The sequence below is a fragment of the Diabrotica undecimpunctata genome, chromosome 8, assembly GCF_040954645.1.
Source record: "Diabrotica undecimpunctata isolate CICGRU chromosome 8, icDiaUnde3, whole genome shotgun sequence".
Classification (NCBI taxonomy): domain Eukaryota; kingdom Metazoa; phylum Arthropoda; class Insecta; order Coleoptera; family Chrysomelidae; genus Diabrotica; species Diabrotica undecimpunctata.
The window spans coordinates 99687902-99703109 of record NC_092810.1 but is presented as its reverse complement, the minus strand read 5'-3'; the positions used below and the strand labels follow the sequence as shown (position 1 = coordinate 99703109).

At 33.0% G+C, this 15208-nt stretch overlaps 1 protein-coding gene across 1 annotated transcript in view; it reads right to left on the bottom strand.

The window, feature by feature from the left end:
• The window catches only part of LOC140449023 (uncharacterized), a 39552-nt gene extending 33740 nt beyond the window's left edge, over positions 1-5812 (bottom strand). The window contains exon 1 of the mRNA XM_072542165.1: positions 5371-5812. Coding sequence (XP_072398266.1) covers positions 5371-5812 — 442 coding nt within the window. The remainder of the gene's footprint in view (positions 1-5370) is intronic.
• Between the last annotated feature and the right edge of the window lie 9396 nt (positions 5813-15208).

The window sequence follows — 15208 nt, the reverse complement described above, 5'->3', positions numbered from 1 at the left end:
ACTTATTCTCGTCAATACTGTTTTATCAATACTGTCTGGTAGTATTGATAAAACGTGTTATTGATAACAAGAGTGTTACAGTTTGTCGTTTTATAGTAAATTTTTAGTTATATTCTGTGATTATTGAAATACAACGGACGAGAAACCGAGTTGTTCCAAGAGAAGAGAGCAAAATTCTGATGTTGATTCCAAAAATGAAAAGCCACAAAAGAGATGGAAAATGTTAACGTCTGGAGATAAGGTAATGATACGAAACGTTTATGAAGGAATTGTCGGCAGAAAAATGGCATTAAATGTTAGCCAAGTGGTCGACATTTGTAGCAGTTTAACAAAAGTATCCGTTAGCTGTATTTATCGTGTACTTAAAAATACATTGGAAAATAAAAAGCAAGAAAAAGGTAAAACTAGAGGTAGGAAAAGCATTGTTTTGGATGACAAGACAAGGAATATTATACGTCGAAAAATTAATTCATTTTATTTTCGGAGTGAAATTCCAACACTGAAAAAAATTTCTCAAGAGCTCGAAAACGACGGCTCCTTACCCAAGATATCTCGTAGAGTCTTAATCAGGACCATACGCGAAATGAACTTTCAATATGTAAAACGCAACATAAAAAGTATGCTGTTAGAAAAAAATGAAATTATTCTGCGGAGAAGAAAATATTTAGAAGAAATACGAAAAATTCGCTGCACTGGACGCAAAATATATTATTTGGATGAAACCTGAATTAACGAAGGTCATACAGTTGGAAAAGTTTGGCAAGATTTAAATGTCAAAAGTAAACGCGAAGCATTCATAGAAGGTTGGTCTACAGGATTAAAAGCTCCATCAGGAAAGGGACGGCGTTTAATCATCACCCATATAGGAAGTGATATAGGGTTCCTTGATGATGGTTTGCTTCAATTTGAGTCGAAAAAAATAGGTGATTATCATGAAGAAATGACTTCCAAAGTATTTGAGCGCTGGTTTAAGAGAATCTTACTAAAATTGGAATCTGGGTCTGTGGTTGTTATGGACAATGCGCCATATCATAGCCGCAGACTAGAACAATTACCGACGACGGCATGGCGGAAAGGGAGAATTCAAGAATGGCTTACAGAAAAGGGCATACGAAGAATCAATGCTCAAAATTCAGCTACTTGACATTGCATGGTTAAGGAAAAGTGAATATCTTAAATAAGCTGTGGATGAAACTGCAAAAGATTATGGTGTCAAAGTTTGCGTCTACCATCTTATCATTGCGAACTTAATCCCATTGAACTTATCTAGGCGCAAGTGAAAGAAGAAGTAGCACGCAATAACAAAACGTTCAAATTAAACGAAGTTAAGGAACTTTTAATTCAAGCAATCCTCCATGCAACTCCAGAGAAATGGGCTAAATGTATAGGCCACATAATTAAAGAAGAACATCGTATGTGGGAACTTGACACTCATGTCGAAGTTTTACTAGAGCCAATTATAATTACACCAGGTGAAGATAATGACAGCGATAGCAGCACTGCATCTTCAGATTTAGACAGCGAATAATATTTTCTAATAGTTTAGTAGGAACATCAGCATAAAAAAACCAAAAACAAAAAAAAAACGAGAAGAACATAGTAAGTGTGTATAGTGTTTCTGTTTAAATAGAATAGTACAATGTTTTGTTACATCAAAAATTATTTTTATTTTGTTTTTATAGAATTTTATTTTGTTTTATAGGATTTTATTTTGTTTTGTTTTATACTGTTTAAGTGTTTTGTTCATTTTATTTAATGGGACAATATGGCTCTTGGCGAACACCCATTAAAAAAAAAAGTAACGCGCCACAAGACATACCTTTGGGGTGGTGTGGAAACTGTCTTAAAATTTGTTTTAAAAAAATTTCATTGTGTAACTCTTTAAGGACGGGTCATGTCAAAAGACGTTTTAGCGTAACTTCCGCGACAGGCGGGTGGCATCAGTAAGCTTTCTGCAAAATTACTTGTTTTTTATAGCTTTTTGTTTGTGACATTCTGTATTTTTAGGAGAATGTAGGGAATAAGCCACAAAATATTTATTTATAGGTTTAATTTACTGATGTTTCATTCTCTATATAAAGAGATCATTTTCAAATATACAAGTGATAGTAATATTTATTTTTCTATGGCACTTGCTTGCCGTTCTGTATATTTAGAAATAATGTTAGGAATAAGTAACAATATATTTAATTGAAATGTTTAATTTACTGACATTTCGATCTCTATCTAAAGAGATCGTCTTCAAATATACAAATAATAGTAATATTTATTTTTCTGTGGCTTTTTGCTTGTGGCATTCCGTATTTTTAGGGAGAATGTTGGAAATAAGCCACAATACATCTATTTACATGTTTATTTTACTGACGTTTCGATCTCCATTCCAGAGACCGTTTTTGAAGTTAAAAAAAAGAAAATAAATAATATAAGATAATAATAAACAAATAAAATAAATATAACTATAATTTATCTCTTTGAAAACGGTCTTTGGATATAGAGATGGAAACTTCAGTAAAAACCTGCAGATAAATATATTGTGGAATATTTTGAACAATAACATTTAAACAATAAAATATAATTAACGTTGAAATAAAAGTGAGTGTACGCCACTGGATTTTCATACGTCTTTCCCCACTTCTCCGCCTTCAAACGATGAATCACTCTCACAAATAGTGAAATTAGAGTTCAGTAACAATGACCGGCTCTTCTTTCCGGAATGTCACTGGTGTACGAAAAAAATTCCTTTGGTACATATTTATATATAATAATTATTTACTTTCGTTGTTATTTACATTTGAATAAAATATATAATGATGTGTAACTTTGTAAAATAAAAAATTATTATTATTTAAAATAATTACTTTTGTACGTATGTACGTTCTTCTTGGCAGGGAGGTAAAATTATAAAAATAAGATCTTGGGAAAGCTTGAGGATTACAAATCTTTAAAACGTTTTCGGTCCAGTCGAACCATCATTAGTGAAATAGCTTAAAGTATTTGAAACTAGCTATGTAATAATTATTTGTTACTCTTGTAACTCTTGTATTACATAAAAATCATGATTAATTTTAAAATTATAATGACACTAGATCGATGTTATAAGATTTAACATGAAAGAAACATACACCCCTCCTGATCAAAGGGAGGAAAACTTTGTCTGACTATTAAAACCAGCTAACTGAGCAGTACGCTTTTATGGTTTCACTCTATTTAATTACGGAAGTTGGCAATCACAATGGCTATTCTGATCTTAGACGCTGCCTCTCTGAATAGTTCGATTTATGTGCATCCGTACCATTCCTTCAACCATGAGATTCATCTCGTTCCTACACATCTCTTGTCCTGGATTTTCCCTTGTATAATTAATTGAAGTATGTTGTATCTTTCATTAGGCATAACATGCCTCAGGTATTGTAGCTTTCGTGTCTTGATGGTTTCCAATATTTACATTCTTTTGTTGACTCTTCTCATGACTTCGTTGTTTGTTACATGCTCGGTCCATCATATCCCCAGAATTCTTCTATACACCCACAAATGCTTTTAACTTTTTAGTAGTCGACGTGTTAAGTGTCCATGCTTCTATCCTGTAAAGCAGACTCGAAAAAATATAACACCTTGCCAGCCTAACTCTCAAGTCTAATTTCAGTTCTCTTGCACAAACTACCTTTCTAATTTTATTGAAGTTTGTTCGTGCTTTCTCTATTCGAATTTTGATTTCTTTAGAGTAATCGTTTGGGTGATTATTTATTGTGCCAAAATAATTGTAGTTTTTACCTTGTTCTAAAGTTTTACCGTTAATTGTCAGGCTTTCATCAATATTTTGGGTTTTTGATATCCTCATAAATTTAGTTTTCTTGATGTTTATTGATAATCCATATTCTTCTCCATACTCAACTATCTTGTTTATTAGCTTTTGGAGGTCCTGGAGGTTGTTTGCAATTATGATAGTATCGTCCGCATATCTAATGTTAATTGGTGTTGCATTGACCTTTATTCCTGCTGTTTCTCTCTCAAGAGCTCTTTTTATAATTTCTTCAGAGTATGCATTGAATAGTAGTGGTGACAATACACACCTCTGTCGCACTCCTCTTTTAATTTCGAACTCTTCTGATGTGTGTTCATTAATGTGTATGTGTGCCTGCTGTTTATAATATAGATTTGTTATAATTCGAAGGTCATTCTCTTGTAATTGTTTTGTTTTGAGGACGTCCGTTAGCTCTATGTGGCGGACATATCCAAGCATCTCTGGATTAGTACGTTGAATGCAAAGAGAGCTTCACGGATAAATACGCCTCTACGGAATCCAAATTGAGTTTCTTCAATATCCGTATCAATTACTAGGTAAATGTGTTTATGGATGATCTTTAAAAACATTTTAAGTGTGTGAAACATCAGGCTTATGGTGCGTTGGTTGGTACATTCTCTAGCATTTTTCTTTTTTGGAAGACAAATAAGTGTTGAGGGCAACCATTCATTGGGTATGTCACCCGACTAATAAATTTCATTAAAGGGCTTTAACAGGAGATCCATGTACTCATTTTCTATTATTTTAAGGATATAAATAGCCAATTTATCTGGTCCCGGGGGTTTTTCGTTTCTGGTGTTCTTTAGCGCATACAATATTTCTTTCTTTATAATTTCCATACTTGTTTCTCTGTCCTTGAAAGATATGTCTTGTAGGTTTCCCCTTTCGTCGTCGAAGAGCTCTTCTATATATTCTTTCCATCGTTTTAGCTTTTCGTCACTCGTTATCATAGTATTTCCATTTTTAGTTAAAATAGTTGTGTTGTGATTTCTTTTTTGCAGCCCTGCCAATTCTTTAACCTTTTTCTGTAGGTTGAATAGGTCGTATTTGTTCGGAAGATCTTCTATCTCTTTATATTTTTCCTTATAGTAAGTTTGTTTTGCCTCTCTTATTATTTTTCCTATTTCATTGTTAATGATTTTGTAATTGTGACTGTCTTTGTTCTTAGCTTGTATTCTTTGGTCCATCCTGTCGAGTATTTCGTCGGTCATCCAGTTGTCTCTCTTTCTTAACGGTTCTTTTAATATCCCTTTGCATGGAACGAGGAGGCAGTTTTTTAATGTCTCTCATTGTTGGTTTATCTCGTAGGTGTTAGTATCTAATTTTTTAATTTTTTGGTATATTTTCTGTTGGAGTTTGTTTTTTATATTAGCTTCTTTCAGTTTCCTAACATTTAATTTTGGAATTCTTTGGGGTTTTCTAATACGTTTTAGCTTAAGCGAGACCTTAGCGATTAGTGGGTTATGGTCTGATGTGGCATCTGCTCCTGGATATGTTTTAACTGATTTGATGGGTTATTAGACTTTGTTCTTGGCAGAATTGTATTAGACGATCTCCTCTATCAGTACGTTGCCCTAGTCCTGAATCCCTCATTATTGTTCCAGCTCTTCCCTTGCCGACTTTTGCATTGAAATTTCCCCTAACTACCGTGATTTCCCTGTTCTTTGTCATTTTCAGTGCATCTTCAATTTGTTGGTAGAATGTTTCTACTTCTACTTCTGTAGCATCCATCGTTGGTGCATATACTTGGATTAAATTTAGTTTTGTATGTGATGTCCTTATCTGTAGTAGCATTACTCTTTCTGAGATTGGGACAAAACCTTCTATTGACTTGTTGACCTTTGTATCGATAATATTTGCTACTCCACGTCTATGCTGGTTGTCAATGTTTCCCGAGTAATATAAGTTACTGGCTTCTGTCGAAAGGTATCCTGAGTTAGGCCACCATGTTTCGCTTACATTTAAGATATTTATAATCATTCTTCTCATTTCTTGAAGGCTGGTATGCATTTTACCAGGTTAATACATGTGTTTGACGTTCCACGTACCTATTTTTGCTTTTGATAATTTTACTTTGTCTTGTTTCGATGTTTGACAAGGGTTTCGCCGGTTAACGACCTAGGAGTCCTTGTCTGTTACTCCCCTACCGGATCTAGGGCTCCGATTTCCATGATCATTTTCTTTTAGTATCCATTGCCATGATGATTGTACTAGAGATATCCAATTGGATCTTTAATGGAGTGGTTTCTCCTTGCCTTCTGCATCCTTATGCCGGTGACAATTTACTTGATTCATTCTTGTTATAGATTTTAATAAAATTGGAAAAGTTTACATGTTGTATAACGAATACCCCTCGTTGAGTAAATGGATTTTTTTAAGTATTTCGTGTTTCGAATTTCTTATCTTAACACATCTGACACAATCGAAGGCTTTAGTTAAATCTATAAAGCAAATAGGTATTATACGCAGGTTTATTATATTCCAATGCTTTCTCGACAATTCAATAGTAAAACTATTTTGTCGAAAGCCTTGTTGTTCTTCATTAATTATGTATTCTGTCTTTGTTTAGCCGAGCAAGTTAATGGTATGGTAATTGGTAGGATCTTTCTTGTTTCCTCTCTTGTGTATCCAATATTGTTATACTCGTCCTCCACTAGTCTGGTACAAACTGGCTGCATATTATTTCCTGAAAAAGCTGCTCTATGTATTCGATCAGCATTTCTCTCCCATATTTTAAGAGTTCATTCGATATTTTATCGCATCCTGGGGTTTTTCTGTTTTTTATGTTACATATATCATTCCTTCTTGCCCCTTTTGTGATTTCTATTTCCAGTTCTTTATTTGATTCATCTTTATTTTCTGTTTCTTCTTCTTCAGGTATAATAGTATCTCCCTTGTACTGTTCTTCTGTATATTCGGTCCATTGTTCTGTTTCTACTTTATTTAAATTTCTGTATTGGTTAATGCGTTTGTTCTACCTTTTAGTATTTTCCAAACTTTTTTTGTGTCCCATATAAGTTGTGTTCCATTTGGTAAATTGTGTCTAATATTCTCTTTTTATATTTCTTATTTTAGAATTGATCTAATTTCTTGCATCTCTGTATTATCGGTAGTTGTTTGGTGTTTTCTATTGGCATATTGTAGGTATGCTTTCCTCTTCTCATACGCTAGATCTTATATCTCAGAGTTAAACCCGGGCTTCAATATTTTTAGTGCCCCAAAGGTAATTTTCCTGGATCCTATTGTTCCTTTCCATTTTTTTGCCTTGTAATGGCAAAATTCAATCGACAAAAAAAGGAGATGGATGGGACATACGAATGAAAAACGGCAGGTGGACAAAAAATTGCTTAAGTGCAAGACAACGGGATATAAGCGAAGCCGGAGAAGACCTCTAACACAAAACAACCGACTACCTCAAAAGAATCGCGACCAATTGGATAGTAGAGGCGTAGAACATAAATAGATAAAAATGTCTGTAGGAGACCCATTTACTATTTCGCCTTTTGATACTGGATTTATTTGTTACTTGTTACTTTGTTCTAGACCTCTTTTATTGAGCCACTTTGTGGTCTGATTTATCCAATTATTTGGCATTTGTAATTATTGGTAATAATTACAAATGCCAAATAATTTAGCGAAAGGATGAATTTGACCTTTGATTAAAGCCAAAAATAAAGAAAGACAAATTGAAATTTAAATGAGCAAGAAAAACTCTTCCTCTGGACATCAGAAAGGAAATTTGGGGAAATAGCAAAACATTAAACAGCAGCATTTGCGAAGAACTTAATTTGAATCAAAATTACTTTGGTAAATCCATCTAGGCCGAATTTTAGAATATCACGATAATCTTCAGGAGGATTGTACGACGTTATAAAGATGCAGATATAGAATAGATAACCTGAAAGGATTTCGAATGAGTATGAGAAGCCCTGAGGAAGTAAAACAATTATTTTCTTTGCTAAATGGATACTGGTTAATAAAAGGCAATTGATTGCAGAAATTTGGGGTGAAAAGAAAGTCTAAAGTAGCAAGAGATTTCATAGCGAATAATTGGAGAGGACTATAGAAGATATTTAAAAAATTCTACTGAGATTTCTGTTCAAGACGAAAAAGTTTTAAAAGAAACAGTAAAACAAATACACTTGTGTGACGTTGCTGCTAGGATATATGAGAAGTAGTAAGATACTCTACGAATAACACAACGACCAAAAATATCGAAAAGAATAAAAGAATCACGTAATTTTTATAAATGATATAAATGAAAAAAAAAGGCCTAAACTTGCATGACGAGCTGCCTTTAGGGGGGGGGGGTCAATAGTAGTGTAAATTTAAAGTCGCGGCTAAACCCAACCTTTGCGTTAGCCGCCATCTTGAATTTAAAATAGAACTGTTTTTGCTCAATATCTTCGCCATTTTGAACTTTTCAACAAAAAAAAAATAGTAATGACACATTTTTTCGTGTGACGGATATTTTCCGAGTTGAGGGGGAAAATATTGGAAGAGGGAAGAAGCATTAATTATCTCGTTTATTATTAACTTCATGACATGACTGTACATAAACAAAAATGGTGGAAATTATATATTTTTGCTGAAATCAATATTTGAGGTCGTATGTAAGTATGCGGTAAAGATTGATTTTAGCATTTATTTTTATTCAATATCTCAGCCAGTTTCAACTTTTCGACAAAATCCTACGGACTTTTCTTTTACGATTTACTGCAATTACGAATTCCTACAATTTCTTCTTTGCAAATTTTATCGTGTGGTCGATATTTTCCGAGTTAATGGAGAAAATACTGATTAAGTATAATTATTATTGAATTATCTCGTTTAATATTAAATTTACGACATAAATCTACATTAACAAAAATGAGCCTTAAACTCTGAAAATATTGACCTCACGAAAAACATTGTAGAAAATTGCATTGGTAATAATTTCAGTCCTTACAATTTTTGTCTAAAAGTTGAAAATAATCGAAATATTGAGCAAAAACGGTTCTGCTTTAAAAATCAAGATGGCGTGTAACAACGTAACGAAGGAATTCAGCCGTGATTTTAATTTACAATACTGTTGCCCCCCCCCCCTAAAGGTTAGAATAGTAAAATTTGGGACAGCTTGCCATGCAAGAATAAATGCTATCCCGACTGGACTGTAGGTCCGTTCATATTTGGAAGTCAATTAGAGTTTAGTTTTGATATTAATAATGTTTTTTTTTTTATTTAATTAATGGCTTTGGATAACTTGATCCATTCAGCCACGATAATGTATTTGACTACCTACTTGAATATGTTAATGATGTATTGACCTATTGCATTTGTTAACAAAATAGTACTTCGCATAGAGGTAAATTAAAAATATAATGTAAACATCAGTATCACAAGAATCAGTAGATTGAAAAAAAAACCATACATTCATTCGTTCCATTCAATGCCCTAAGCAACTTTAAGTGAATATTTAGAACCAACAAGGGATTACATAATATAGGAATACTTTTCACGCTAAGGTGCCTTTCATAGCGACTTTATTACAACACAAGACAGGCAACGGCTAGGAGGTAAATATACAACATAAGGATAGATACAGGAAACAAAGCTAGATTTATACTATGAAATGAAAAAGACAGTCAAGATTTGATTTCACGTACAAAGCGTCTATGTATCTGTTTATACGTATTTCGCTTTAATAAAGGTCATCAGAACAGCTATTCATAGGCGTTCTCAACGTAAAAAATAAATCTTTCCTGTCTTTAAGAAGCAACAATAAAATGGCTTCGAAACGGACGCAATAGCGACATCTGATATTAAATCCGTAGAATAGTTTCGAAACACAATTCAGATTTCTGCCTTAATCTGAGCCTTCTAAAAATTGCAAGGCATAGCAGACGTTGATAAAGACGTTAATAGAGCGAGTTATTAAAGCGAAATACGTATAAACAGATACATAGACGCTTTGTACGTGAAATCAAATCTTGACTGTCTTTTTCATTTTATTCGGATCTACTCTGTATGAGTACAAGAAACCAATTCGCTAAAGATTTCTGCTTAGTTGAGGAGACATGTCGTGGAATGCAAATTTTAGACTCCCCATGTCTCTATTAACATCTTTATCAACGTCTGCTATGCCTTGCAATTTTTAGAAGGCTCAGATTAAGGCAGAAATCTGAATTGTGTTTCGAAACTATTTTACGGATCTAGATTTATACATTCACATTACACGTTCCATCCTAAATTTTTCTTTTATTCCTTTTTAAATATTCCCAAAAAAATTGGTTAAGCCTAATATTATGACGGAAGATATATAAAATAGAAGATTGACACTGTGGAAGAGGTATTTGTTCTTTTATCAGATTTTCCAATAGACACTTAATAGCAGCATCATTATATATGCACCCGAACATCCAATGATTGATATCGTCAGTGTTACCATTACAATCACAAAGTTCTGTTTCACTTAAATTAAATCTGTGAAGATAGGGTTTCAGAGTAGCATAATTAACAAGGCATCTAACAAACATTGAATATACTCTTCTATTGGGATGACTTCTTGCAGCAAAAGGCGCAGTAGGTAAAACAGGGTGAATTTTTGTATAAAGGTTGTTACTTCTGTTACAAAAAGCATAACATTCAATTTCCCAGTTTTCTTTTAATTCTTGTTTATGCAGCGAGACTAAATCACTTCTATTGAGCCAGCTAATTTCTAATCCTTTTCAAGCCGCTTTTTTAGCAAAAAATAATCTGCTTATAATTAATATGCATTAATTATGCATTAATAATGTTTTTAAATGTGATTTTTGGTAAAGCCCTATTGTAGAAAATTTATTAATTTTTGTATAAGCTAAAGTTATTTAAGCTAATTGACTTTTTGTATAAGTCAATCAAGTTTTGTGTGTTAAACAAAGACTTATTTATTTACGAAATAACTTGCCTAGAAGCAGTTTCTAGATAAACTGTGAAAATATTCACATTACATTTTCTTTGGTATCAAGTTCAAGGTATAGAGTTACGGTAAACTCATTTTCAGTGAACTCATTTTCTTTTCAATTTTTACCCGCAATGTACAATATTTCGTAAATTGTTTGAAAAATATCTTGTTTAGAATTTTATGATATCAAAGTCGCTATTGAATATTCAAATTTCAAGACCACTTTTATTTTATTTCTAACATTACTCCCAGGGATTTCTCTCTCTTTTTTTTGTACAATTCTGACTGAAAAGCAATATTTTCTTGTCGAAAAGATATAAGCGTTTGATGTTACAATTTCTCTATTTTATGACATATTCTCACCATCTTATTTATTCTCCATTAAGCCCATGGGATCCCTTTTTCAAAGAAGTCGTAACTGAATGGAGAAGTGAATAAGATAATTATACTTCGCAGTCTGTGGAGACTGTCGTATTGGCACAGGTCTTATGAATTATAGATTGGGAAAATAAAAATGTTAATAAAAAACAAAATGAGCGTGTGAGGTGTATCGATATGCCTAATGTATGGAACATTCGTTTCGAGAGAAAATGAAAAAAATCTCAATCAATAAAATAACAAAATTTTATTAGAATTCTAGTAACAGTGGCCTTCAATAACAAGGTAACTGCGAATAAACTCCAATATTTTTTTGCTGTTTCTAAAATTGTTTAACATTAAATGTATATTATAATTTTATATTTAATCGTCTAGTTTTAACAAAGTAGAACCAGAAACAACTCACCCGGAATAGATAATCTCCCAGCTTAACTATATAAAGAACGTGGCCACGATACAATAATGGCATTACAGCAGCTTATAAAAAAATATGGCTACCGAAAACCCTCCCCAATGATTGGAATCTTGGAATACTTTGCACCATACACAAAAAAGAAAATATCTTGTAATGCTCTAACCACAGAGGAATTACGCTTCTAAATGCAGCGTATAAAATATTTTCCACAGTACTATGTCACCGTATGGCACCATATGCAAAACGAATAGTGGGAAAATACCAGGCTAGTTTCAGAGTTGGTAAATCGACAATTCATCAGATTGCAACCCTGGAACAAATTTTAGAAAAAACACTGGAATATGGCATTAATACTCGTTACATATTTATTGACTACAAAGCAGACTACGACTCTATGAATAGAAGAGAAATGTTCAAAGCAATAAAAGAATTAGGAATACTAAATCAGTTGGTAAATTTAACAAAAATAACTCTTGAAAAAGTTGAAAGTAGAGTAGGAATTTATGGAGAACTGTCTGAATCTTTTACAACAAATAACGGGCTGCGCCAGGCAGACTCTTCCCCCTGTATACTGTTCAATCTAGCTCTGAAAAAAGTAATACGTATGTCACAAATCACAACCATTGGTTCAATATATAATGAACCAGTGCAAATCCTTGCCTATGCTGATGAGATCAATATTGTTGGGAGAACGGAAAATGCTGTACGAGAAACGTATGTAGCATTAAAAGAATCAGCTACAAAAATGGGTTTAACACTTTGACCGCCGTGTGTATCCAAAAGTATACACACGTGAGGGGCAAAATCGCTGCGTGTATACTTTTAGATACACATGTAAAGTTTTGACCGCCGTGTATATCCAAAAGTATACACACGTGGAGGTCAAAATCGCTGCGTGTATACTTAGATACACATGTAAAGTTTTGGTTGAAGCCATGTGTATATTCAAAGAGCGCAATGCCTATGTATTTCATATGGGTAAGTAACTAACGTGGCCGGAGGATGCATAAAAATATACTTAGCAGTAGGAAATTATAAAGTTTGCATTTTTTATTACGATTTTATTAGCTATACCGTTTTATACTATTGATCACATATAGTAATACGGCAAACTTTATTATTCAAATGGCCAATAATAAATAAAAATCAACTATTTATTATAAAAGTTTTATTTACGTACAAGGAAAAAAGTTAACAAAAAATTTTATACGATAAAAGAAAGAAAAAAATAAAAAAAACTTAAAAAATTATTTTCTATTATAAAAAACTTGATTGTCAAAATAGCATTTTAGACACAAAAAATGCTCCTCACAAGTTTCACATTTGGTTTTAATTTAAATTGAATTTTTTGTTGCGTATGCGCGCCCATTGGCATCCTTATATTTTTTGTAGCATATAACACAACGTCCTTTTTTTTCAGTTGGGATCAATCTGTGTTTTGGTGGACGTTGCAGTTGGAAGTCTAAAGGATTTTCTTTTTTTCCAAAAGCAATCATTTTTAAACATAGAACTTCTCGGAATTCTGTTAATTGTTTTTGATCTAATTTGTTATTGTTTTAATTGAATAAATAACAAGCATCTACGACACAAGTTCCAGTAAGAAATTCTACTGCAACTTTACGGTCCCATTTAAGACTTCGTCTTACAGAAATTGAATATGACGACATCTGGTCAGGTAAATCAATAAACACTTTTGCTTTATTATAATCAACAACTGCCTTGGGTTTATATTTATTTATTCTGCCTGGAACTTCAACTAGCGTTTTATCATGTTTTGTTGTGAGCATCAACACGTCCTTTTTATCTTTCCATTTGAATATAACTATGCCATCTTTCTCTCTGCCGATAATTTCGCCTTTTTTCAATTTTGTCGACAAAATTTCTCTTGGAATACCTTTTCTATTTTTTTTAAGTGTGCCGACAAGATGGGTTTTTAGACCAATAAATTTCAGAATGTTTCCAATAATCTGTGATTTTCGTTTTTTTGTCTAAACCCATCCATAGCAGAAAACCCAAAAAAACAATACATTTCTTCGCGAGTCACTTCGGTCCATTTACTTAGTCTAGAAGACGGCATGAGGGTCTTTCCGTAATGGCTTTATTATAGTTTATTCCGCATACAAATTGGTTTCGGTTACTATAGTATTTATTAACTTCTCATTAAGAAATAATTTATAGTAAGCAAATATATCTTCACCTTTCATATCTTGTACTTCTTTGGCCAAACCAATGTCCCCATGAAAATCGAAGTCTTTGGGATCTCCAACAACTACGCCCCAATCCGACACAACATCTTGTTCAATATTTGAAGAACCAGTTGTTTCGGAATCCTCTGATACTGAAACAAAAAAAAATGGTTAGGAAAGTTTAGGAAAAGGTTAGTTTAAATTCCTAGTGTTATTGTTAGTCCGAAAAAAATTGCGGAAATTTTTGACGGTTCATTCATACTAAAATTATTATAAGATTTTTTTACTTTTTGATACTAAATTTTTATTACCTATTGAAAAACAATCTTGAGTTTCGTTTTGGTGTACTAACTCTGGTAAATAATAAAATTCCCTGGGTGATGATTTTAAACATCTCAAATTGTATACAATATGCAAAAGAAACTACTAAAAGAAAAAAAATTACTAACCTTCAAGGTCCAGCTCCTCAATCCTACGTCTTTTTACCCTGGATTCACTGGCAGTCCTTTACTGCCAGCACTCGAGCTATCTTGTTTGTACACAGGATCATTATCAGAGTCATTGTGATATGGATCCTCGGTATCATCGCTCATATTTTCATCGCATAAACTCTGCAATCTCCGTTGTTCTTTCTCGTAAGACATTATGCACAATAATTAACGTAAAGCACGTTGCGAATATTTCTTTACAACTGACCTTCTCGAGCTTACTGATCATCAATGTTTTCGTCAAGTTTAGACGTGATAACTTCCCTCTTAAATATGTATATAAAATATACACGTGGCGCACAGATGCATTTTCCATTCTCTGGGCCGCGTGTATACTTTTGGCACACACACCAAACACACATGCGCACTAATATTTTTTGTCAAAAATGGTGTTTACTATTTTAATTACGTAATTTAGAAATAGTTTGAAGAAAAAAAAGTCGTGGACCAACAGAACTCTGCACTGATTTAGCGTGACTGCCAAAGTTTTAATAATAAACACCCACAAAACAAAGTATATGAAAATAAGCACGAAACAACAAATTCTACGACCACTTGTTATAGAAAACTACGTCGTCGAAGCAGTGAATGAAATTGTATACCTGGGAGCGCTCCTTAACACTGAAAATAATACTACCGCAGAGATAAACCAAAGAATTTGCACGGCCAACAGATGTTATTTTGGGCTCAATCTCCTCCTTAAATCCACAATTATATTGAGAAATACAAAAATTAAACTCTACAAAACAATAATTCGCCTAGTCCTAACATATGGTTTAGAGACCTGGACTCTAACAAAATGTAATAAAAACATGTTGATATATTCCGAAAGAAAAGCCAAATTTATGGAGCAGTGAATGACAATGAAGTGTAGAGAAAACGATACAACTTCGAACTTTATAGAATATACCAGGAACCACCGTAAAACATATTAAGATAGGACGAAAATGACTCAGCTAGAAAAGCGCTTTTGATAGACCCATTAGTCAGAGAAGAAGTGGAAGACCCAGAACAAGG